General features: G+C 57.8%; 2 protein-coding genes across 2 annotated transcripts in view; one reads left to right on the top strand and one right to left on the bottom strand.

The window, feature by feature from the left end:
- Nucleotides 1-20,650: 20,650 nt before the first annotated feature.
- LOC125107013 (translation initiation factor IF-2-like) overlaps nt 20,651-25,843 on the bottom strand; it is a 33,516-nt gene continuing 28,323 nt past the window's right edge. The window contains 3 exon segments of the mRNA XM_047741566.1: nt 20,651-20,711; nt 24,160-24,261; nt 24,263-24,735. Of these exon segments, the coding sequence (XP_047597522.1) occupies nt 20,666-20,711; nt 24,160-24,261; nt 24,263-24,735 (621 nt within the window). The 3' untranslated portion in view covers nt 20,651-20,665.
- The window catches only part of TCF20 (transcription factor 20), a 103,570-nt gene continuing 101,248 nt past the window's right edge, over nt 23,522-25,843 (top strand). The window contains 1 exon segment of the mRNA XM_047739592.1: nt 23,522-23,819. The gene's annotated coding sequence lies outside the window, so the exon portion shown is untranslated.

The raw sequence follows: 25,843 nt of genomic DNA, 5'->3' as shown, positions 1-25,843 counted from the left end.
GAGGCAGGAAGAGATGGGGCGAGCTGCAAGGAGCAGAAGTCAGGCCTCCAGATGGGAGTGTGGAGTGGCTGGCCCCAACGAAGGCCGGGCCAGCACACAGAGGGTGGGGAGGAGTTTGGGGTTTGTTCTGGGGCAGAGGCAGCATGTGGAGCCCTCCAGGCATTCCTGACTTTCCCTTCAGGCAGAGAAGAAGTGCTTGGGTCAGGCTTAGGCGGCTTGGCTAGGTCACTAGACGGTGTCACCCTTTCTCCTGCAGTGACTTCCCCTCCTCTCGTCATTTCCCTTAGTGGCAGTCGGGGCTTGTGGAGGGGAAGGTCTCTGAGCCCGTTTGCCCCATGACTGGTGGTAGTTCAGGCAGGATCCAGCCAGGCTGCTCCTGCCTTTAGGTTCTCAGGTCTCCCTGGGCAGCCTCCGTCTGGCCAGCTCCTCGCCGTGTGGGTCTCCCTCCCCAGTGCAGCACATCTCACTGCACAGAAGCCACCACCCAGCATTAGACCCTTTGCGGGGGGATCCATCCCTGTGCCCTCAGACTCTCCACTCAACCACACTTCCCTCTGTGTATCTCCGGCTGCAGTCAGCCAGGCGCTCCACCTGATGCCAAGTGTAACCGGACAATCCAGGCTCAGCTGTATGACCACAGCAAGCCACAGCCCCCCTCTGAGCCTCATTGTCCTCATCTGTACAGTGGGGTGTCGGTTTCTGCCTGTGACTGGCCACGCGGCTTGCCGTCAGGTTCCTGCTGGGAGCCGAGCCTGGCCTCCTCCATCAGTGGCCGCTGTTGCAAATGTGAATCCTAAATCCCTGCAACCGCCTGGCCCAGCACCCTGGACAGCAGCGGCCTGGCCGTGCCCTCGTCCTCAGTCGGGAGGGACGCCCGCCCACTGCCCTGCCTCAGCCCTGCTGACCTCCATCAGCCTCCCCTGGCCTCGCTCCTGCTCCCAGAGTCTTTAGTCTTTGGCACAGTCTGGTAATTAAAAACCTTCAAGGGGGACTTTATTGAGTTAGCATTAGTTATTTTGTCAGGCTGGGAGAGCGAGAGAATTATCTGTCCTCCGGGAGAGTGGGGGCTGGGGCGGGGGCCGTGGGCTGAGATTGGCAGGTGCCTGCCGGGGCGCGTGCACAGCCTTGGTGCTCTGCTGATCCTCGGCGCTGCAGGAGGCTGGCAGGACGCTGGCAGGGGGGTGATTCCCTACCAGGAGGCTCATCCTGCGGGATGCTCCCGCTTTTCAGCCCCTTCCTGGCTTCTGTCCTAGGGCTGATGGGCTCCCGGCTTGCAAAACAAGCCCCTGCCAGAGCCCAAGATGGCTGCAGCCTCAGGGAGGTAGGGAATGGGGGCTTGCTTCTTCTCGAGCTGGGGTCTGCGGCCAGGCTGAGCTCCAGGGCTGGGTTTGGCTAGTGGGCCCGGGCCTTCTCCCTGCCCACCCCTTCCCATAGCCTGAAAGCACTCACTTACCAGTTAGGCAAGGCACACTCAGGACTTGGAGCTCTGTGACCTTGGGCAAGACCCCTCGTCCACCTGCTCCCAGATACTCACCTGTGAAATTAGAATTGAGTCCTTCCCTCTCCAGGCTGTCCTGAGCAGTAAAGGAGGTGAATGTGGATTCCCTTGTTCTGGAGAAGACTTGCTTTTATATCCCTGGGGCTTTTTAAATGCCTAGCTCTCCCTCCCCACCCGCCACCCCCAAATGCCGAGCCCTAGGGAAGGGGCCAGCATTTACTTTTTCTGTTTGGCATTCACCGTGAGACGACTTAGTACTCAGATTCTTCGCAATAATCTGGCAAGAAGGGTGTGGCCAGCCCCACTTCCAGTTGAGCAAACTGAGGGTTTGGGGGCATGGAGGTGGTCTGCTCAGGGTTTCAGCGAGGAGTTGGGAGGCTGGGCCCAGACCCCGATCTTTACCCTGTTGGAGGCAGCAGCAGAAACTACTGAATCTCTCAGGGGGAGGTGCCCAGGAAGGACACTTGTCAGCCCCCTCCAGGGACTTGGGCATGACCAGGAGGCTTCTTGTGAGGGAGCAGGCCCATGGGTCATCCATGCTTCGTGCCCTGTCTGTCCCCTCACCTTGCTCCAGAGGCAAGTCTAGGAAAAGCCCAGGAGCCTGACTCCCTGTCTCCAATAGCAGCTGAGGCCCAGGCCCTGTCACTCCGGGGCAGGCGGTGCTCAGTGGAAGGGGATGTGTGGGTGTGGGATGTGGAGCCTCAGGGCACCTCTGGACCACCGTGGTCAGACCAGTCACTTAGGAGGAATTTCCTGGGATCGGGCCGGCACTGGGACTGGCCACAGGCATCGGACTGGCCTGGAATGGGACTGGTTGCCATGGGGAGGGGGTGGCAGAGAGTCAGGGCTCTGTCTGCCAGAAAGTCATGGGGCCCTCTGTCTCAGGTGCGTGGTGCTTTACAGCTCATGCAGGCCTTCTTACTCTCTAGGTCACTACCAAACACTCTCTCTTCCAGGAAGCCTTCTGGGACTTTCCCAGGCTGACCTGATGCCCACTCCGTTGGGGTCTCAAGGCCCACCTTGGTCAGCTGACATGCTGGGGCATTACCTCCTGAGGGAAGGATCGGCCCCTGGCTTGTCCCCCAGCTTCCCAGACTATCTGCTGGCTCCCGGCTGAGTCCCAGCTCTGGTCAGCATTTCTCACCCGTGAAGGGAGTTTAAGGCATGGAACTGGTGCTTGAGGACTTGGGAGGGCAAGAAGGGCTCCTTTTCACTACATTTACTCCTTTTTACCGTAGGCATGCCCTCAGCAGGAGCGGGAGTGGAGCCTGGGGTGGGAGGGGGGCAGGACGCTGAACACCGAGGCCCAGGCCCAGACCCAGGCCCAGGAGCCTGAAAGTGCTGCCTCCTTCCGCCTCTGGGACTTATAATGCCCCCCCCGCCCGCCCTCTTGAGATCATGGGCAGGAACCCAACATGCAGGAGTCCCGTGGGTTGGTTTCTGCCTGTGCTTTTTATCTCCAAGTCTCAGTCCCCTTATCTGAGAAATGGGTGAGGGACCCCTTGGTGTTTTAGCGCTGCGAGACTTATGTGCGGGGTAGTGTCTGAGAGGGGCCTGGCAGCTTCCCGGCTCACGCACCTCAGCTCCGTGGCGCATTGGGAGGAGGGGGTGACCGGTGTCCCTTAGGCTGGACCAGTGTTGGCTGCCCTTGCCAACCAGCGGCTTGGACTTCATCCCTCACTTCTGTGATTTAAACCTTGATTCTCAATCTCTCTGTGCCAGAAAGTAATTGGGTTGAGCCCCACACCCTCATGTGGCCCCCTCGTGCTTGCTCTGTTAGGTTGGACCCTCTTTTTTGGGGTGTTCTTAGTTTCTGCTTCTCAGACCACTGGACCAGAAGTCAGGAGACCTGGGTTCAAGAGGTCCCCCTCTTCAGTGTCCCCTGGCTGGAGGGCCCTGCCTTTGCCTGGTTTGGCCCAGACCGCCCAGCCTACCTGGATCCACACTCAGCCCTGTCCCACCCAGAATACCATCCCACTGTCAGTCACGCCCTTCCAACGGAAGCTGCCTCCGCCGCACCACGCACAAAAACTGCCCTTGGCCCCATCTGTCCACCCTAGTCCAGACTCCAGTGTGAAGATCGCCACACCTCTCCACTTCCCAGGAAAGCCCTCCCTATCTCCCAGGGCCATGGAGGAAGGCCCCTTGCCCTGGGGCTCAGACTGGGCTGTGGTCATTGGTTTATTTCTCCCCCCGACCCCGCCAAGACTGTGAGCTCCTTGAGCAACCTTGTGCATTTCTGGAACCCTGGGCCTGGCATATAGTAGTTGTTTAATAAATGCTTTTGCTCGCTGGACAAGATGTGGGAGCAAGAAGTACCTTGAAGGTCATTTCGGAGAAGAGATGGAGCCCCAGAGAGAGGAGGGACGGGGCATGGAGTCAGGCTGTGCGGTGGAGAGGGGAGGGTACTGCCTTCGAGTTCTGACAGTCTGGGGACTCAGCTGCTGGGCCCTTTACTTTGCTTCTCTGTGCCTCAGTTTCCTTATTTGTAAACAGCGTGTTAAAGCTGCCTCCTGTGGCTGTGCTGAGCCAAAGCAAGAGGGGGTGCTTGGCAAAGCCCTTGAAAATGTGCCTCTTCCCAGCACTGTTCTGGGGATCTCAGGGTCTGAGTGAGCAGGAGTTTCGCATCTGGGGCCTGTGCTCAGGGATGCTGGCCACTGTGTTGAGTTGGGGGCTCCCTGGGGGCTCCCCGAGGACTGGCCGGTGTCTCATTCCCAGGCCCAGCAGCCTGTGCTTCAGCCAGAACCTTTGGGCTTGCAACAGAGGGGTGCTTTCTCTCCTCCACGACCCTCCAGAAACCAGAAGCCATCATGCCCCGGTGCTCCCTGGGTTCCCTTTACTAATGCTCTCGCTGTAGGAACACGCTCCTTGACTTGGGCTAACAGGGTTAGGAGTAGCGGGCCGCCGAGACCTGCCCCCTCAGTGCCCCAGCCAGGCCCACAGCAGAGCCCAACCTCCCCTTACCTGAGTCCCCTCCAACACCCACGGTTTTATATTTGGAGCACATAAAATATTTTCATTCCTTTTTGTGTGTTTTTTCTTTCCTTTCTTTCTTTTTCTTTTTCTTTCTTTCTTTTTTTTGGCTGGGATTCGATGGTCCCTAGTTGCCCGTTTCCTCAAAGCTCTGTTGTGCTGAGAAGGCAGCAGAGGGCCCATGCTGTATGGCTTCCTGGGGGCCCTGAACCTCCCGCAGGTCCCGGGGCAGGGGGCTCAGGGTCAGGACTGGGAGGAGAGATGGGGTGAGCAGGGGACCCTCACCGTGGGCACCTCTAGCCCCGCGGGAGCTCATGGTGAAAGGTTAGCCGGGCCTCGGGGCCGCTGCTTGGGGCCGGGGAGGTCCCGGCCCCCGGGGAGGGTTTTGGCCCACGCTGTGCCTCCTGCTAGCGGCCCCCCCTGCCCGGTCCCCCGGCCTGGCCCCCCAATCCCCGAGCAGCAGCCGGCGGTGCAGGGGGCGCATGCGTGCGGCGGGAGTGAGCCGGCTGTGGAGAATTAATATTCCTGGAACATCGCCCCGGCCGCCTGCACACGCCGAGGAGAATATTACGGCGATTAGCGGTGGGAGTTCGGCCTGCACGCAATATCTGGATGGAGAATTCGGTGTGATTAATCTGGCGCTAAGTAGCAGCCTCCGGGGTCCGCGGGGCTCTGGCATGTTTGGAATGGGAAAAAAGCTCGCGAGTGCTGTGGTTCTTCAGGGGGCTCTTTGGGGGTCTGCCAGGGCGGCAGCTGTGCCCAGGACAGGCTGCGGGCCCCTGATGGCCCCCCCCGCGGGCGGGCAGATCACCCCTCATTCGTGGCCATCGGCAGCCTGCCAGTGGATGAGAGTGTGTTCAGCGTCCCAGCCCACCCCAGGCCTTCCTCCTCCCTTCAGCCTCCTCTGTTCAGACCCAGCTTCCAAGTGTGGCCTCACTGCACTTCCCGCCGCCTCTCTCTGCCTCAGTTTCCTCATCTGTAAAACAGGAAGCGTGATCCCTGTCCTGCCATCTCAGGGAACAATAATGAGTATTAACCCCTGTTTTATGGAGGAGGGAGCAGGCTGTGAGCCAGGAAGTGGTACTGTGCTCTACAGATTTGGGGTATGATTATTAATAATCCTGATACCCTGATCTCAGCAGCGATCTGGTTCCTCTGGGTTTGTCTCTGCTCTTTGACAGCGGGCAATGTTTGGAACCTCCCAGAGTGTGTTGGAGGTGCAGGAGCAGGGAGAGAGCACTGATCCTCGAGATCAGAATCCGTGGCTCCATCTGTAGAATGGGCATAAAAAGAACCTCATCTCCCTGAAGTCGAGGCCTATTTTAAGATCTGTTATTCTAGGGCTGTTTATAGCATAGCCAAGGTTACTGGTGGAGGGGAGATGAAGGTGGTGGTGGTTCGGGCTGGGAGGCATCTGCCTGGCCTTCCTTCCTGTCCTCAGCCCCAGGCTTGCAGCCTTGTCAGATGGGAGCACTGGGGTGCCAGGGTTGGAAGGGGGCTCCTTCTCCACTTCAAGGAGGAGAAAACGGAGGATCAGAGGAGGAATGAGCCTGCCCAGGGTGGCCCTGAAGTTGCATTTTCGAAAGGGGATCACAGGCTTTAGAACCAGCCGGGTCCATGCTGACCTTGGGCTCGTCTTTCTTTCTCTGAGCCTCAGTCTCCTCCTCTGTGGAATGGCACAGTCATGCCAGCCTTTGGGGGTAGAACAGTGTCGTGGGCCTGGAACAGAGCAGGTGCTCTGGTGTGAGCAGGGAAAGGTCTAGGTCTTCTGGGAGACCAGAAGGCTGTCTGAAAGGTTGCCCAGCCCATGTGACTGAGCCGCTGCCTCTCTGCCCAGAGGGCTGGGCTTGTGGAAAGCTCTTGTAGGTAGCAGAACTCAACCAATGCACTTTTTGGCTCACTTGCTTCAAGCGTCATGGACCAAGCATTTTCAGATCTGATCTGCAGGATCTGTGTGTCTGTGTGTCTGTGTTTGTGTATTTTGCTAGGGAGGCCTCAGACCTCCATGCAACTCACCAGTGTGCCCTGAAATTGATACTGGTTCGTTCATTCATCACTCCTCCGTGTGAAAGCAGGCGATATAGCAATCTTTGAAAGGGGACTGGTTTGTGGTTTCCCAATAGTAGAGTGAGCAGCTAAATTCCAAGCCGGGCTTTTCAGGAGGACAGTTTTTACCCTGAAGAAGCTCAGCACAATATGGGGTGACAGGGGCCACAGACAGGGGGGTGGAGCTCCAGGGGGTCAGCCATGCACTCACTGCTAACTTGTCAGTGCCTGGAACAGCAGGAGTTCAAATCAGCGCTCCTTGAGTGAATGCTTGCATGCTTGGTTGGGGGGATGGGTGCATGTGTGCACAATGGGATGGATGCATGTAATGATGGGAAGCAGGAGGGTATAGTGGTTAAAAGCCCAGACTCTGGGGCTAGAGAGCCTGGCATTTTATCCTGGGTATGTTCTCTATTGGCGGTATAACTTGGGACAACTGTTCAATTCTCTGGGCCTCAGTTTGCTCATCTTTAAAATGGGCGTAATGGTAGTCCCTCACCAAAGAGTAGTTGTGGGGCTCAGTTAGTTCATCCTCCTAACAAGCCAAGACAGGGGTGCGCTCGGGAAGCCCTACATACGTATGATTAATTGTTGTTATCACTCTTACTGTGAAAAGAATTCTGGCCCAGGGGTTACCACACTAAGCATAGGCCCTGGCTCTGCCACTGATCTTCCATGTCACCTTGAACAAATCCCTTTGTCTCTCTGGACCTCAGTTTCCTTGTGTATAGAATGGTGGGGCCAGATAATCCCAGCATCCCTCCCAGCTTGTGTGGTCTCCAAGTGAGGGGCCTTTATTCCTGACAACAGCATGCCCAGCACAGAGGTCTGGTGCTCACTGAGCCCTCCGGCTCAGCCCTCATGCTGTCAAAAACCTCTGCTTCCAGGCAGAGGGGACAGGGCCCCCTCCCCCAAGTATGCTTGCAATTTGCTGCCTCAGCAATGTGCTTCTGCATTTACTCCCTCTTCCCTTCCTGGGGAGGATTCCTGACCCTACTTACATCCCTCCTCCTCCAGGAAGCCCTTCCTGTTGTCTCCTCCCAACTGTCCTTCCTTCTAAGCTTTTCCTCTGCATCTTTTGCTCCTGGCTTGTGATCGCACCACACCCATGTCAGGATGGTCACGGAAGTTACTGAATAACCGTGGTTTGGGGAAACCGAAGGGAACCCACATGTACTGCTTATCTCTTTAGTGCCTGACCCTGTGCCAGGCACTTTTATACTCCTTGTTTGCAGTCACTCGCTCAAAAACTCAGAGAAGGGGTGTTTCCCTGCTTCAAGAGTGTGAAACTAAGGCTCAGTGAGATGAAGTTGGAGCCCAGTCTCTGTTCCTCTAAAGCCCACTTCCTTCCCACTGTCCCACCGTATCTCTAACTTTTCTCTGTCCTTTGTGGTACCTTGCAGGCCCTGGTCAGATCAAGAAATAATGATGGCCGCTCACACGGGGCTGGCTCCCGCTGAGCTTCTGCCCTGCTCTAAGCACTTCACTTTTCTCGCGTAATCTTACAACAGCCTTATAAGGCAGAGTCTATTCTTACCCCATTTTACAGGTGGGGCATACAGGGCTCAGAGAAGTTAAGTAACTTGCCCAAGATCACACAGGAAGGAAGTGGTGGAACCAAGATTTAAAAACCAGATGGCCCGATGTAGGTGCTTGCCGAACGGAATTAAAAATCTCCAGTCCACCGTTTCAACCAACCTTGCCTAGGTTCCTCAGCGCACGTTTCTGTGTGTGGGCACTGTGCCAGGGGTCAGTTGACAAGACAGACCCATGTCCTTGGCCGATCTGGCAGCTCAGCTGGGGAGGCAGACAGGAGAAAGAGCAGGAGCTGTTCTGCTGGGGTCTGGTGAGGGCCTGGACTGCTGTTACTCCCCCCATTTCACAGAGGAGGAAGCCGATCGAGAGGGGCGAGAGGGGTCAAGTCACTTGTCCAAGGTCACACACTGAGCAGTCAGACAGCTGGGCTGGGAACCTGGCAGTCTGCCTCAGAATCCCCATCCCTTTCCATCACTCCTTGCTGGCCTCTCAGGACACTGTGAGTAGGATTGGTGTTGGGGGAGAGAATGAAAAGCAGCATTGAACTTGGACTTGAGGGTCAGGAAGTGCTTCTCAGAGGAAGTGATGTCTCAGTTGAGACCCTCCTGCTGTCAGGAAAGGGGTAGGGCTGGGCTGAGAAGGTGTTCCAGGCAGAGGCGACAGCACCGGCAAAGGCCTGGAGGCCCGAGACAGCATGGTTGCTTTAGGGGACAGAAGGAAAGTGTTCGTTCCGGGCTTCCTGGTTGGTGTTCGGAGCTGCACGCTCATCTTTTGTGAGAAGAGTCCTTTGCCTCCAAGGGCTTCCTGAGTGTCTTGTGTGGATTCTGCTCCGTGTCTGGTCTTGGTTGGGGGGGAAGGACCAGTGCAAAGCATGGCAGGAGTCCTGAGAACTGAGCTGGGAACATTAGCTCTGGGCTTTGGTGAAAGCCTGAGAGAAATGGAAATACTTTCCGGACAGTGGGAGCAGCCCTGTGTCCTGGCCTGAAACCTCGGAACCCTGACATCCTGCCTGTGGAAAGGACGAAATGAGAAGGTAGATAGAGCCTGGTGCTTACCGGGCCGTCCCCAAACATCAGGCTGGGAAGCTCAGATGGTGTGTGCCGAGTTCGGGGCAGTCAGTGGTCAGCAGCCTAGGTCCCCTGAGGGGCCAGGAAGAGGGTGCTCTCAGGGTTTGGCACACTGGGGCCTAGAAGGGCCCTGGGCTGGGCTGGGGTCTCAGGCTGAAGGGGGCAGAGCAGAGTGGGCTATGTAGCCTCTCATCTGAGGGCAGAGGCTGGAGCAACTGTGGTTTTCTCCAAGGAGGCGGGCATAGGACCAGGGGGACCCTGCCAGGCTGGGTTTGGCCCAAGCAGCTATAGAGTAAGAGGCTCAGGCCAAGGGCATTGCAGGGCCAAGGGTCTGGCCAAGATCTGGAGTCCGGGCACTGGACACCTGGGCACCTGTTTTGGCCCACCACCTCTTGGGCCTCAGTTTCTCCACCTTGTCCTGGGGTTTTGGTATCTACTTCTCAGACACTGCGACAGGATGAAAGAGGAGTTGGGGTGCCTGGTGCTCAGCCTGTTGGAATTAGCATGTCATACCCGAGGGGCGGACCTGGATGGGACTTGGGGTGACGTGGACTACCCCTCCCTGCCTCCCCCCTCCCCCTTCAGAAGCCCACCTTTGTGGAGGGATGGCCTGGGCTGAATGTTCAGATCCAGAGCCTCATTCCTGCAGCCGGCCAGGGCTTCAGAAAGCCCTAAAGATGCCCTTTAGGCTCTGTCTGGGCTCCTTTCCTGGCCCCAACCAGCCCTTTCCCACCTCCCTGTGCCTCCGCCCGTCCAATATCAGCTCATTTTCCTGCTGTGTGGCCTCAGGGAGGCTCTTCCCTCTCTGAGCCTCGCCAGGACTTCGTGCCCACTGCACAAAGTGTTGGGTATGAGTCCCTGACCTGTGAGCCGTCACGCTGGCCTTGACCCTGTGGCTCCAAGAAAAGCAGAGAGCTGCGATTCGCGCCTCTGGTGGGCGGTCTCCCCTTTTAAGCCATTCACTCTGGGGCCAATTATAAATAGACACATAATCGCCCCTATCTGTAGAGATAAAACATATTCTTCAGAGACGAGCCACCCCCCCTCCCTTCCCCTCTTCTCCCCACCCCCCCCATGCTGGCACAGGCTCTCCGCAGTTGAGGGTGAAGGAAGGATCGGTGCTCCCCTCCCTCCTCCATCCATCCCCCTCCTCCCCGCTGCTCTTCCATCTCCACCCTGCAGAGGTGAGATCCGGCAGGGGCCGTGATGTCAGAGGCTCAGCTGATGTCACCGCCCCAGCCCTGTGACTTCACTTGCCGGCTTGGGCAGGAGGAGCCGCGAGGAGGCTGAAAGACGAGAAACTGCCCCCCTTTCCTCTTCCTTCTCCTTTTTCCTTCTCCCCTCCTCCCCAGCCTCGGCTTGGGGCTTGGGACGTGCTCTCCTCCCAGCCGGTCTGTCGGAGGGGTTGGGGCAAGTGCCGGGAAGGATGGTGCTGCAAAGGTAACGGGCGTGCGCGGTGCTCTCCCTCTGGTCGTGAAAGTTTGCTCTGGTGCGCGAGGCGTGCCCGCTGGGCGCTCCACTGTGCCGCGCAGCCCGGCCCGAGGCTCCCGGGGGGGGGGGGGGTGCGGGCGGGGGGCGGGGGCGAGCAGGGCCGGGCAGGGCCAGGGCAGGGCGGGCAGGGGCCGCCCGGGCCGCCTTCGCTGCCTTGTCCCCATCAAAGGCCGCAGCTGCTCGAGTGGCGGCTGCAGCTTTGAAACTGCCATAAAGAGCGAGAGAGGGAGGGGAGCGCGGGGGATGTTCAGAGCAGTGCCCGGGAGGGTGGCCGGGAGAGGAGGGGCGGGAGGGGAGCTGCTCAGGCAGCGCCGTGGCCCCGTGGCCCCGGGGCAGCAGCAGGGGCGTGAAGGGCAGGGCCCCCGGGTCAGAGTCCCAGGGGCCGAGTCACCCTCCCTTGCCCCTTGTCCCCTGGAGTCCAGCCAGCTTCCGCGGCCAGGACCCTGGCAGCGAGGGTGCCCGAGGCGGCGGGGCGCAGGGGCTGGCTTTCCCACCCCCACTGCCCCCCCCATTATTTCCAGGCATATTCTTCTACCTCCAGCAGGCCATTTGTCAGCGGCGATTCGGGACAAAGGAGGGGGCAGTGGGTGGTCTGCTGTAAGTTGGGCGATGGGCACGGAGAGCTCGGAGCGCGGGCCAGAGAGAAACGCCAGCAATTAAGAGGCAGATCGAGGGCTTTGCTCATTCAGGCTGTCGAGGGAGCCGTCATTTTGTGTTAGCGTGTGTGTGTCTGAGGTGGGAGGAGGAAGAGAGGGGAGAATGACAGGAGAAGGATTATGACATTGTGTTGTCTCTGTTTGTGGTAAATGCAAATTTGGCCCCAACAGCTTCCCGGGAAAAGCAGCAGCAAGTAACCCAGGCCAAGGCCTTGGCCCAGACCCGCCGAGGGAGCCCATGTGGGGCGGTTGGGGGTGGTTTTTTTCCCTTCCCTTTTTTCTGTCTGGCGTGTGCTTCTTCCATTTATTTTTACAGTGAAGTACTGGAGACAGACAGGCCAGCATGGCGGGGAGGAGCTGGTCCTCCCTCCTCCCCGGCACGGCAGCCCCCTCCTCCCTCTGCGGGATGCCCAGGCTGCTCTTCTGACCCCCAGCCCTTGCCCTGTCTTGGCTGCCTCCCTGCTAGGTCTCTGTCCCCAGCCAGGGTCACAGTCCCATCATTCTCTTAGTCCAGGCGGCCTGAGGTCTCGGAAGGCTAATTCTGCCCACAGCTGCTCCCCAAGGGTGACTGGAGGCTGAGAGCCTGGGACCGAGGCCCAGATGGGGCTTCGGAGATACAAAGCCAGGCTGGCCAGGGGTTTCTGTGGCCAGGCCGGTGTTGGCCAAGTGTCCCAGAACCGTGACTCCTCTGACGGGCCTGGGAGGGCAGGGAGCTGGAGCTTGAGCCTGACCTGGCCCGGAGAGTGACCAGAGCCCAAGGTTCTGGGCTCCCAGAGGGCACAAGCAGGCGCGGTGCCAGGCCCAGATGGTCAGTCCTTGGAGCAGGTCTCCAGAGAACGCACAGGGTAGGGTCTTACCAGGGCCAGGCCCCAGCTCAGGCCCCAGCAGGGGTGGAGAGTTCAGAGCTGAGAAGTGGAGGCAAGAGCGCTTCTCAGATGGAGATGCAGGGGAAGGCTGTGGCTGGCTGGGTCTAGCCTGTCACACACCAGCCCTCAGGCTGTGGCCCTTGTACTTGTCCTCTTTCCCTGGAAGCTGGTTCCTCCCTCCCTCCTCTTTTGCCCTGTCGAGTCCTTCTGGACTCAGTTTACCTCCTCCAGGAAGGGGGAGGCTTCCCTCCACTTAGATGGGCTGAGGGCCTGGGCCATGCCTACTCCATCCGCCCCCTCACAACGCTGATCATACTGTGGTCACTGAGAGGCCCTTGGGTACAGGGACTTTTAGGCCATCCTCATAGGGTTCCCAGCACCTGCCCAGAGCTAAGCACAGAGGAGGTTATCACCTGGAGGCCAGGGGAGAAGACTCAGACCCACAGATTCCCCAGGACAGCGGGCCACCAGGAATAGTCACCCTGCCAAGCCCCCTAGGAAGGGTTTAGACTCATTTCCTTCGGGTAGACCCACCCAAAGAGAATTTTTCCCCATGGAGCCTGACAGGTGAGGGCAAAACAAGCTATGCCTGCGAGGGGGAAGTCTGCCCCGAGCTGCAGAGCCTTCTGTGGCTACACAGCGTCCCTTCTGGAACTGGCGGTGGGCTTGTTTATCCGCCCTGGCATTTGCTTCAGGTCCTGGGCCCACAAGCCAACCCCCGTAGGGGAGCCAGAAAGCACTTCAGAGACTGTGAGTTGCAGCTGCCCGCCTGGCCTTCCTATGGAGCTCCCTTTGCCAGATGGAAAAGGAAGGAAGAGTGGAGAGGCTCTCCCCAAGGCCAAGATGCTGAGTCCGTTCCAGGCCCCGGGCTCGAGAACCGTGTGGCCCGAGGTGCAGAGGGCCCCAGGCGGGGCCGGCTGGCCAGTCGGCTCACTTCACCCAGCCCAACTTCACAGAGCCTGCCCACTTGGAGCAGGCACCCCCTTGGCAGGCAGGCCCGCTCTCTCTGGATGCCCTCAATGGGATGCATCCCAGGAGCTCTGGAGTGAGATGGTTTGGAGAGGCAGTCTTTCCTGGCCACTTCCTGTCTGCATGACCTTGGGCAACTCTCAGAGCTGCAGTTTTAAAAGGCAGGGCCCTGGGGACGGTCACCTCTGCCTTCATGCTTGAAGAGACTGCAGGTGCGGTGCCTGCCCCCAGCAGGTGTTCGATTAGTGGCAGCTGTAGTTCTGAGGAAGCTTGGCTGTCCCAGCAACCCAGAGGCCCAGTGAAATATTCTCCCTGGGGTACTCTTGTGAATTCTTACGGAGCAATTGAGAGGGGCTTCAAGGAGGAGGTGGCGTTTGAAGGCCTTGAAGAATGAGTAGGAATTTGCCTAGGCTATGGCAGGGGAGGGGCTGCCATCAGGGGGAGAACAAGGGCACAGCTTTGAGGTATAAGAGGGTCGTCGCCTCATGGAGCCGAAGCTGCGGGACGGCTTAGGGGAGAGAGGGCCGTTGGCCGTGGGAGCCGGTTCTGGAAGAGGGTAGGACCCTGACTTGATGACCTGGGTGGCCAGGCTTTACACACACATCTTGATCACAGCAAGCCTGTGTCTTAGAACATCGCACTGTTCTCTCCGATCCTGGAAAGCAGGCTTGTTGGTTTTAGCCCTTCCCAAGTCAGGCCTCTCAGGCTGGTCTTGTGGTGGTGGGCTTCCCAGACAGCCCCATCTTTGAATTGAAGCGCCAGCCTGGGTCTTCTTTTAATCTGAAGTTTCAGGACCCCTGGGGGTCAGGCCCCACTGTGAGTCATTGCTGGGGAAACAGAATGGACGCCTGGAGTCTGATTTGGGTGAGAGCTCCGCCCGCAAGAGGCAGGGTGTTTACTCCTTGAGTGAGAGGGCAGTGCAGATGGGGGCCTGGCTGCCTGACATCACCTGGGGCTCTGCTGTGGACCAGCTGTGTGGCTTCAGGCAAATCACCTGCCCTCTCTGAGCCTCAGTTTCTTGGGGGTGATCATAGTTCCTAAACCACAGGGCCATGGTGAGGAATGTGTAGTCGGCCCAGAGCCTGGCTGCCAAAGGCACTCAGAAACTGTTAGCTTAAAGAAAAAGCCCAGGAGAGTGAAGCCTCTAGCTCCCGCTTCATACCTGTGGGCCAGTCAGTCCCTCCGAGCCTCAGTTTCCCTAGCTGTAATGTGGTGATAATCGTGCCTAGTGATAGTAGCTAACATCGATGAGCACCTACCGTTGGGTGGGCTCTAATTCTAGAACTATGTAGTTGCTTATTGATTACGGTGTCTCCAGCTCTACCTACCAGGTGAGGGGAGTGTGGGGATGGGGAGTAGGACATCACCAGAAGCGGAAACCTACGGGGAAAAACTTGAGATTTGGTGTTTCCTGGGTGAGGCTAAACCGGCCCCCTTAGTAGTGTGGGCAAGACCAGAGAGGACCGGCTGGCTGGGGTGGGAGGCATGAAGACCAGCAAAGGGCCCACCCTCCACGCTGAATGAGCCACCAGCCGCGGGACCCCTTCATGTATGGGAGAGCCACCAACACACTAGGGGCCCTTGAGGTCACGGCCCCACCCTGGGCCTCAGTTTCCCCATCTATATGATGGGGACTTGGGCACATTCACCTCTCAGGGCCCCACCCACTCGAAGGGCCTTTGATTCTCTCGTCCCTGACTTTCTTGTGTGGCTTCCATGCAGCTTGGGACTTTGAAAGCATTATCTGCCCATCGATTTTTCCAGAAAGGGTGCTAGCTTCCCTTCTATTCCGCAGTCAGCCGTAGTGCCTAGCCTTCTGCCCCCACCCACACACCTCACCTGGCCTGGAGTCGGGGGCCGAGGGCATCCATCTGGCCTGGTAGGGGCCCCAACACCATGCTGCACGAGCTTGTTGGGGGAGTGCCCTGGGAATGTGAGCACACAGGGCTAGGGAACCACATCTGGCCCACACCTGACTGTGTGCAGCTGAGTCACCAGGGAAGACCCAAGGGGTTCATTTGCATCCTCTCCTGGAGCTGGACAGACTGCTCACCCCTTGTTCCAGTGTATCCTCTGCCAGGTGCTTGGGGGCACCTCACTTCCCTGAGCCTGGCTTGCTCCCCGGACGAGCGAGTCCACCTCGTGGGGTACCCAAGGCCAGAGTGTTGGAAACCGCCCTTAGGTGCAAGGTCACTGATGAAACACCTGCGTGGACAGCGTTCCGTGGCAGGTGGTGGTGTCCCTGTTCTGCAGGTGGGAACGCTGAGGCTCCGAGAGCTTAGGGAGCTTAGCCATCGTTGCATCATCTTCCGCTTCCCCTTTCTTTTTCATATCACACCTACTACCGAAAGGGAGCTGGGGCAGACTATAATGCTGGGAGTCCATATGAGGTAGGACAGATGAAGGGAGCCCAGAGACCACTAGGGGAGAGAAGCTGGGGAGACGAGAAACCTGTGACAAGGTGCTTACCTGCTGTCACTGCTGGCCCACGCAGGCTCTAGCGGGATGGGAATAGTGGTCATGACAGGTGTGGGGGAGGAGCACATGCTCCCCCTCCACCAGGGTCCCAGCCCTTGAAGGATGTATGGTAGTTCTCCCCCCTACCTGGGACCTCTCTGCTCACCTTGGCTGAGTCAGGGTGTGGGGTTACCTAAGGGCTCTGTGTGGGTTCAGATCCTGGCTCTGTCGCTCACTGGCTATGTGATCGCAGGCTAATGATTTATTGCTCTGAATCTCAGTTTCTACACCGGTCAATGGGGATATTGTCAGACTTGGCCCTAGGCTTGTGTGAGGAGGACCTGACTTAATGCAGGTTTAGTTCCTCAGCACGGTGCCCACACGAGAGCTGTAGGAATGTTCTCACCAGTCATCCCCTCAAATCCGTTCGGATTCCCCTCAAACAGTCGGTTTCCTGAGCACCTGCTGTGTGCCAGCCCCAAGGCCAGGGAGCCAAGGATTCGTCAGTCAGGCCCCTCCCGTGCTCTGGGCGAAGCTGCCAGCCTCAGGGCCTGGGGCTGAGCGTGTGGGTCTGACGTGTACCGGGAACAGCCTTCGAGAATTGGTGTGTTGGCTCCCACTGCTGGCGTGATAGACATCCTGATGAAATATGTCATTTTAAAACATTTTCCAAAGAAATTTCTGGAGAGCTTTCTTAACCCCATGGGGCCATAAGGAGCCTGACCACTGTCAGGTTTTGGTCTTGGCTTTGACACGCCTTGCCAGGGACCCCTCCTTTCCTGGGCCTCCGTCTCCTCATCTGTGAAAGGGGGCAGGAACCATTCTCACCTGCGCGGGTGGACCCTGGGTGAGACAGCTCGTGCAAAACGGAGTTTGTGAGGTCAGGAGCACTTTCTGGCTGTTGAGACCTTTGGGTTCTGTTTCTGGCCATTCATGAGATGGCCATGGGCAGGTACCTGTGCCGTGTCATGCTGGATGCTGGCTGCCGTCGGGGGGGATGCCGGCTCTGCTCTCAAGGGCTCCCGGAGTAGTGGCCTTGCTAAAACCCTTGAATTTTGTGATTTCCAGAGAACGTGGAAGGCCCCTCAGGCAGCCTGGCCCCTTCCAGGGGAAACGCTGGTAAGTGTCTTGTCCTCTCTGTTAGTTTGTTCCACACGTTTTTGGAGCGCTTGTGTGTGCTGGGGTGAGGTGGGAGAACCAGAAGTCAGCCCTACCCTTGATAGCTTGGTCTAGGAGGAAGGCTTTGAAGACTCCAAACCCGATTCACCAGAGGTCCTGAGGTTCAGGGGTGGCTGGATGCAAAGTCTGGGTTTTGAGAAGGTGCTCAGGCATGTGGGCAGGTGGCCGGGTCATTTACAAATGAATATTGACTGTTCAGAATCTTTCAATGGCTCCCCCTTTTTGCCTGGGGATAAAGTCCCCATGCCTTCTGTGGCCTACACCGTCTGATTCCAGCCGCCTCTCCAACTTTCTCATTTCACTTAAATTGCATTGGCCTCCTTTCCCTTCCTGTAACACGACTCGCTTCCTCCTGCCTCAAGACTTTTGCCCATGCTGTGCCCACCGCCTGGGGCTCGCATCCAACCCCCTCATGTGACCCCTTCCTATCTTCCAAGTTTCAACTCAAATGTCTTGGACCCCCCGGTACCCAGTGTCCCATTATACACCCTCTCTGCCCCCGGCATGCTTTCTTATTAGTGTGTACCCCAATTTTACCAAATGATCGTATGTGTTGACTCATTCTCTCTAATGGCCCCCTGACAACAGGGGCCTTTGGACTTGGGGCCTGGCATATGGTAAGGGCTCAATGAATGTCTGGAATGAATTTATGAGGAGTACTAAGGTAAGGCTTCGTGGAGGTGGTGGCACTTGAGTCTTGAAAGAAGTTGTAATTTCGGTCTCCAGGGAGGAGGGAGGGACTGCCTGCCTCCGGGAGCAGCCAAGCATATGGCAGGAACACAACTCGCTTGGTCTGGCAAAGAGGCAGAACCGGACGTGTGAGAGGTTGGAGAACTGAGCTGGGGCCAGCCAGGGGCTTTTTGTGCCCGCTGAATGGGAATCGACTTGAATTCTGAAGCCACTTGGGACCCTTTGAAGACTTCCGCGCCAGGGGCAGGAGGGTCAAAGCTGGCTGTGGGTCGCCGTGATGAAGTCTGCTGCAGGGATGGGGTGGGCTGGGAATGGAGGCTGCAGCCAAAAGGACCTGGTGGCAGCTGGAGAATCCATCGGCCGTGCTGCTTGCTTTTTCCGCCGGAATCACACATGTGCCTTGTCCGTTATCCTCACGAGCCAGCAGGGAGAGGCAGGGCAGAGACCAGGAACCTCACCCACCGTGACCACTTCCAGAAGACCATCACTTCGGCGGCCGGGCAGCCCCTCCCAAATCACCGGAGCGATAGATGGAGTCAGGGTGGGAAGGGGTGGGTGGTGCATTGATGTCCACTTTTCTTGGCTTCTCCAACCCAGGAGGCAGCATCTAGTTATGCACCCCCACAGCTCTGTCTGGGCGCCTTCCCCGTGGCCGAGGGATTATGACTTGGAGTTACCAGCCCATGTCAGAAGATGAGCAGAAGCATTTCTGTCCGAGCCCAGCCAACAAGATGCACCTCCTGGCCCCCATGGGGGCACAGCTCCCGTGGTCAGAAGCGCCAGGATTCTCACGTCCCCGATCTACCACTTAGCGGCTGTGTGCCTTCGGGCCTCTTATTAACAACTCTGGGCTTGGGTTTCTGCGGCCGTGAAGCGGGGGCTGCTGGGGTTGTGAAGGTTAAATGTGAGGACACACTCAGAGCCCCAAGCACAGCGAACCCCGGAGGCTCAGGCAGTAGCGGCTGCATCTCGGCTATGGTGTTTCTCCTTTTCAATTCTTTGCAGCAGGCTTGGGTTTCGGGCTTAAAACGAAGAGCATATCAACAAAAGAGGATGGAACAAAGTCCTTTCCCAGCGCGCCTCGGCATGCGGCACTGCCTTCCTGGGGAGCCCAGCAGTGATGGGGCTAAAAGTCTCGGGCTTTCAAGCAGAAATAATCCCAATGGAACAGAACCTCCCCATTGTTACCATGTAACAATGGGGCTCTGTGATCTGACCTGCCTGTGTCAATTCCAACTCTGCCCCTTCCTGGCTGCTCTGTGCCTCAGTTTCCTTATCTGCAAAACAAGGTAATTGCATCCACACGGGAGGGCTGTTGTAAGGATTAGGCGAGTTAATGTGGGTGAAGTGCTTAGAACGTGCGTGTGTCACTGCTGTTGCTAGACCGTTTCATCTCGAACTCTTTGTAGTGCTGGCAGGGACTCAGTGGGGCCCCGGAGCCCAAAACCTGGGTTCAGATTCCAGCTCTGCTATTTTCTAGCTGTGTGACCTCAGACAAATCTCTTAGCACCTCTGTGCATCCATTTCCTGCTCTGTACGATGGAGGTGACAGTCCCTGCCTCGTAAGGTTGTTTGGAGGAGTGAATGGGGTTGCCCAGGGAAGAGGCCCAACTCCCTGGAGGCAGGCAGACTACTCAGCCCTTCCTGCCACCCCGATGGAGACAGAGACTAGAGCCATTGGAGGACATACGTGGCTGAGAGCAGGCTGGGCCCTTAGTTTAGTGACCTGCGCTAGGCCATCATGCCAGGGCCTGAGAGTCAAGCCACTAGGGACAGGAGTGCCAAGTGTGCTGAGGGGTGATCTGCCCTGCAGCCAGGCTATGGGGGGCCTCCAGCTGCTCAGTGTCTCCTCTAGTGTTTTCTCTCTGCTGGCCTGTGGGAAGAGTGAGCCACCACAACAGCAGCTGCCACTTGGGCAGGCCACAGTCTTCTGGGGGCAGGGTCTGAGAGCCCATCGCCTGCAAGCTGCCCAGTCTCCGGGGCTTGGACATGTCCCTAGTGGGGAAGGGCTGGTGCTGACCCCGCAGACCCTCTCCTATCTCATGCCTGATCTGCCTGCAGACTTTGTGACCTGCCAACTGTCTGCATCCATCCATCCTTCCAGTGTTTACTGAGTGCTGGGAAGCGTTGTGGTTAAGAGTGCAGCCCGTAAAGACCCGGGATCCAGTCCCAGCATGGCCTCTTCCAAGCCATGTGACTTGGGACAAGTTAAATTCTTGGTGCCTCTTTGTAATGGCGGGGGTGGTTAACAGTCTCAGCCAACCTCATCAGGTTGCCACAAACCCACAGTGCCCATTCCCAGTAAGCTTGGATCCCTCGGGGCTGTATTGGGATTCCTAATGTTATCATTTTTATGGATAGGATGCCCTGCCCTGCTCAGGATGTCTCTGCCCTGCGGATACTCACAGCCCTGCGGGAGAGGTGGATACAGTCCCACACAGCCCTGTGTCACCATTGGGAGCTGAGGAGGGAAGCCACAGTTTTAATCCTGGAGGGGTGGGGTGGAGGGCAGGGTTGGCCTCCTAAGCAGCGGTCCCTGTGAGACCCTGTGAAACAAATTCATGTGAAGAAGCATGTCAATGTAGCATCCCACCCCGCCCCCCTCTGCAACCTCAGCTCTCCATCCCGTGTGTGTGTGTGCTGGGCACAGCCTTCCTGAGAACAGCAGGCAGCTGCATGCACACATGAGTGTTGATATCCCTGACTCCCTCTAGAGCCTTCCCTATTCCCTTAACCTTAGAGCCTGCCCTGCTGTTGCCCAAGAAGGACTTATTGTGAGCCCCTGTGCTCCCTCCATCAGGACTCACGGCCTAGCACACAGCTAAGTGCTCTGTGTGGAAGGAAGGCATGTCCACAAAGGATCTGGCCACCCCTGCTGTTTGTGCCTGGCCTGGGACAGGCCTCACAGGAGGCTGTGGTGCGGGTTCCTCACTCTGTTAACCAGAGGCTTTTGTAAGTGGTCTCCTGGAGGACGGCGAGCAGGCATTCCAGGCCCCCCTCTTGGTGTGTTAGAGTTAGCAGGAGGCAACTCCAGAGAGGAAGGGGAGCTGGGACCCGGTGAAGGATAAAGGTGAGGGCTGTGCACGTGCTTCTGAGAGCCAGAGAGGGAGAGAAAGGCCATCCGCCTGCCGCTGAAGGCACTGACACCCCGGCTCACTTCGCACAAGTCACTGATCTGCCGAGCAGGCCAGGCTCCTCAATCAATCCGTGCTGACAGATGGTAGCGGAATCAGTGACCTAGAGGCAGAAGGCTCCATTTGTAATCCTGGAGTGGCCCAGGCGCCTGGAGGAGGGCAGAGGAGTTTGTAATAAAGGGAGTGACACAGGGTTTCCAAAAGCCATCTCTGCGCCGGAGGAGGAGGGAAAGGATTAATTTTGCTTCTGGAATTGAAACCACTGATTCAGTTCAATAAGTATTTTTTCAGTAGACTAGGTTAGGAGAGGAAAAAAAAACAAAAAACAAAAAACAGATCTACTGTCCCTTCCTTAAAGTGGTAGGAAAAACAAGATTCTCGCAGATGAGACAAGAGAACAATGGAGGAACTCTAATGTGATCAAAGAGGACTTCCCCAGTTGAGCTCCAGCCACTGTGGAATCTTGGGCGGTAACTTGCCCTCTTCGAGCCTCCGTCGGCTCGTGTGTCCTGTTGTGGCCATCTCGTGGAACGGTAGCTGTTGTTAATATGTGCCTGGTATTATACTGAATTCTTTATGCAGATCTCTTTAGGCTCCCATGATACCTTATTATCCCCTTTTACTGCTCAGGAAACCAGAGCTCAGAGAGGTGAAGTGATTTGTCCGGCCACACAGCCCAAGAGTAACCCAGATCTGTCTGTTGGCCATAATGCCCACACATTCTTTTTCTAAGTGGTACTGAAAGGAAAAGTGACTCCAGGCCACCAGGGGTGAAGAGATCCAGGTTGGCCTGGCCCTGGGACTGGGGAAGTTTCCAGGTAGAGGTTGGCTGGGCAATGTCCTAGCAGGGTCCAAAGGGGTTCGGAGAGAGGGGGCTATAGAATCGGTCCCAGGACCGGAGGCAGGAGCAGATGAGATCCTGGACTCAAGTTCTCTATCTGCATTCTTTCCTTTTGAATGAGGCTCTCTGCACAGTTTGTGACCATTCCTTTCATGTTTCAATCCCTCCGTCTGAGACTTGAGTGAACTGAGGAAGAGGGGAAAGGAAGGAAGGATGGGGCAGGAGACTAAGGAAAAGGGCTTCCTTTCATGAGTTCTCTCAAGAAATTGAGGGTGCCCCCAACCACTCTGTGCTTAGAAAGCTCCCCTGCATCCTTCTAAGTTTGTCCAGAAAACATGCATGTGTGCTGAGAGTACCCCCATCCTTTCGCTCTGCAGCCCTGACCCAAGCAGAAACCAGCACTGGTCTTTTAAAAGTCTTAGTGCCAAAGAATTTGAAAATGAAACTCACAGAACAATGGAACAGTCAGAGGGCAGGGCCTAGCAGCCTCTTCAGCTCTGCCCCGGAAGAGCCCGGCACCCCGTTTGGCATGCAGGAGGTGTTGGGGAATCAAGTCTCCAAGAATAGCCCTGACCCACATTGGAGCCAGCCCCCACTTTGTGAAATTGGACAGGAGCCAGGAGAAATCACTGCCTTCCTCAACCACATCCTCCTGAGTGCCAGGACCAACTGAGGCCCTGCCTTGGATTCCTTAACTCGGGGGAGGTGTTGCCTGGCCAGGACCCTCCTTGGGTGGGCTGAGGCAAGGTAAAGCATTTCTGTCTCTGGCTAGGTGAGGCTAGAGGTGAAAGGGTAGACCCAGGCCCAGGGGAGCTTTGTACCTCAAATGGACTGAAATCGGTCCCAGGCCACACCTGGCTCCTGTCAACTTCCACCTGCTGCCCAAAGCACTCTTCCAGTTCCAAATGACTTTCAAGTTGGGTTGCTTCAGGAAAGGAAGCCACATACTCCCCTAACATCTAGGGCAGATGGGGGCCTAATTTAGAATCAGCAATGTTAGCCAACATTAGGAGCACATAGTTCAAACTCCCCTCATTATATACCAGTCGGAAACTGAGGCCCAGACTGGTGAGAGAATTTGGCCAGATCCCTATGTGAGCCAGAAGTAGGATCACAAACACTCCCAACATATCCCACCCCCACGGGCCTTCTCCCTTTTGATAGTAGTGGGTCACAGGGAACAAACATCCCAGTGGTGGTTCTACAACTGAGATTTTCTCCCCCCCCCCCCCCCAAAAAAAGCCATTCCTTTGCTCCATAAAACATACATGAGGTTTGCAAAAGAAGGCTGGGAACGGCCCGAGGCCTTGGCACTGCAAATCCTCCACCTTATCTCCAAATTAATTCTGGACCCTGGGTCCAGTCAGCCAGGCGCTGCAGCGTTTTAATGCCGCTGCGGGCCAAGGCAACTGGCTTTCGGTGAGTATCTATTTTACATGCGAGGTTGGTGGGCCTCCCAGCTCCTCGCTTTTATTGCGGAGGAAACTGAGGAAGTTATCTGTTATCTAGAGAGCCTAAGTCATTCATCCAAGGACACGCGGCTCCAAGGGGCAGAGGAGGGAAGGGAACCAGGCCCTCTGCGCCGGACGGAGGGCGCTTGGCGGTCAGGAGCTGCCCCCACGCCCGGCCCCACTCAGCAGGCTCCCCGGGGGAGGCCAGGCCCTAGCCCGCGGGTTCCCCAGGATGCCAGAGGCGCGATTCTGGCGTTGGAGGCTCCAGGGAACTCCAGAAATCCCAGGGAGAGATTCCGGGCCACCAACTCCCCAGAAAGTTGGCTCGCGGCCACTCCCAGGACGGCCCGGAGCCGCCGGCCAAAATGGCACTGTGCGGGCGGCCAGCCGCACGCGCGTCGCCGGGCAGCTGCCTAGGGGAGCCCCGCGCGACCCCGGCCGCGGGACGGAGGGTCTCCGCCGCCTCGGCCCCGCCGCGCGCAGGCCTCGGCGCCGCACGCGGGTGGGCACGCGCGCCCCCGCCGGCCCCGCCCCCTGCCGCCCCGCCCCCGCCGCGCGCACCGCCCCGCCGCGCGCCCTCCCGCCCGCCCGCGCGCCGCGGCCCGGAGCCTCCCCATTGGCCGCGCGCCGTCACCTGACGCTCTGTTATTTCCTGTGTGTTGGGAGAATGGAGAGAAAAAACCCCGAGCCGAGCCGCTTTCGGCCCCTGCGAGGCGGCCGCGGCCTCCGCCGGGGGAGCCCGCTCTGAGGCGCGCCTGACCGGGGAGCGAGCGCGCGGGCCGGAGCGAGGCTCGAGGGGCCACGGCCCCGGCCCGCCCCGCCGCCGGCCGGGGCGCCGGAGCTGGAGGCGGCAGAGGCTCCCCCACCCCCACCTCGCGCCGCGCCGCCCGCCGCTGCCGCCGCCGCCGCTCCCTCCCCTCCCGCCCCCGGCCGAGGCCGAGGGACCGGGTGGGGGGCCCCTGCAGGTAACCGCCGCCCGGGCCTGAGGGGGAGGGGCAGGGGTCAGAGCTAAGCGGCTGGGGCCGGGCTGGGGTGTTCGGCTTCGGGGGCCGGGGGCAGAGGTCCTAGCCCGGCCGACCTGAAGTGCTGAGCCCCCTGGACTCCGAGGCCAGGGTACCGGGTGCTGAGGGGAAGGTCCCTGCCTGGCCCGACCCAGGAGTGCAGAGAGGAGCGGCCTGGCCTGGGGGTGCGGAGGGGAAGGGGCCCGGCCTGGCGTTAGGGCGCTGAGGGGTCTGAGGGGTCTGGCCTGGGAGTCCGGTAGGGCTTTGGCACCAGTCCTAGCCTTAGGGTGTCGGCGGAAGGTACCTGCTTGTCGCGGCCTCGGGTGCAAAGGCGGCGGGTGTGAGCGGGCGGCGCCCAGGGGTCCGCGGGGTCAGCGCCGCCCACCCCGGGACCCCGGGCAGCCCCCGGCGTCCCGCGGCGCTCGCCTCTTGGTGGCGGCTGGGGGCGAGGCCGGCGGGCGAAGGCTGGGCTTGGGGCTGGAGCGGCGCTGGCAGCCCGGAGTCGGAGCGCGCCCTGCCGCGGGAGGGAAGGGGGCCCGTTTATTGCCGTGTGAACACCTGAAGCCATGTGGACGCGGCAGCTTCTCGCCTGTTGGGGGCGGAGGACAGGTACCGACTGGCGGGGCGCAAGGTCCTGACGCGGGGGGGGCCGGGAGCGGTGCGCGGGACACACTTCCTGCGTGCGGTTTTCTCCTCCTCCCCCGCCGCGGTGAGCGGGGCGGGTGTTGGATCCGGTGGTCCCGGGTGCGAGCGAGCGCCGGTTTAGGGGCCTGAGGTTGAAGCTCCTGTCTCCTTCGGGGCGGGGGTAGTGGTTGAAGGAGAGCGGCCCCTCTGGGCCAGCTCGCTCGGAAGCGGCTGGAGGTGGAATGCCTCCCGTGCGCTGCGATGGGAGTGGAATTCGGTGTGTTTTGGGGGGGAGCGCAGAGCGGTCTCCTTCCTGGGCCTGTGGGTGGGGGGTTATTGTCTGTTTTTGTGGTTGTGGATGCTAGAGCTGTCTGCCGGTCTGTAGGCATCCCTTTCGTTTGCCCTTAGGGGACAGATAAAAATTAGGACTTTTTCCTCCTTTTCTCTTTGCTCCCCCCCCCCCCCCCCGAGATTAGATGACTCTGGTAACTGCTGTAAAATAGATGGAATTTTCAAGCTATTATCTAACAGGCAGATCTCTGAATGATAATTGGACCCTTATGTTAACAGCTTCAGTGAAGACTTTTATGAAATATTTTACATGGGGTGGCAGCGGTAGATCTTACGTGGGTAGAGTGAGAAACTGCTGTGAAGTCCAACCTGGGAGACCAGGAATCTACTTCCAGGTTTGCCCCCAAATAAACTGTAACCCCTGCCAAGTTATCTACCCTCTCAAGCCTCCCAGTTTCCTTCTCTATTAAATGAGGACTCCCTTCTAGGTCAAACACTGCAGGGCTTGTGGGTAGGTTTTCTCGTTTGTTTTGGTTTTTTAATGTTTGTTTGTTTTTGGTCTACTACCTTGTGCTTTTGTACAGAGGCAGGTTTCTTGAGAAATGCAGGATGTTTCTCCGCTGGCTTTTAGATCCTGTCCCACTTTTTAGTATCCAGCCTTTTCCTTCTTCAACAGAGCATTGAACTTGGTTAGCATAGTTTTTCCTCAAATCCCAGATACTGTTCTGTGCTTCGCAGAAAGTGTACTGTATTATAGTCTGTGTTGAGTATGTCTTATTTTTTTTGTCTTTGTACAAAAAAGTTACCGGGAGAAAGATTTCAGAGAACATTTGACTGTTTGGAAGTGTGGATAATGTAAGTGTATTGGGGTCTGTGTATGTTGGTTGGCTGCAAAGAATTCCAAGGTCTTTTTATGCAGGGAATTGTGGAGGGACCTTATTTAAAATTCGTTGAAGGGATATTTGGCATTTGGCTAATTTTTGAAATTTCCAACTTCAGTATTCTTAAGAGTAGGGATAAAGTGGAATTCCATAATATCTCCTGTGAAATGGTATGCTGGTGGAATTAACTGT

The sequence above is a fragment of the Lutra lutra genome, chromosome 8, assembly GCF_902655055.1.
Source record: "Lutra lutra chromosome 8, mLutLut1.2, whole genome shotgun sequence".
Taxonomy (NCBI): domain Eukaryota; kingdom Metazoa; phylum Chordata; class Mammalia; order Carnivora; family Mustelidae; genus Lutra; species Lutra lutra.
Note: the sequence above shows the minus strand (reverse complement) of the source record. Positions and strands in the feature narration are given on the sequence as shown.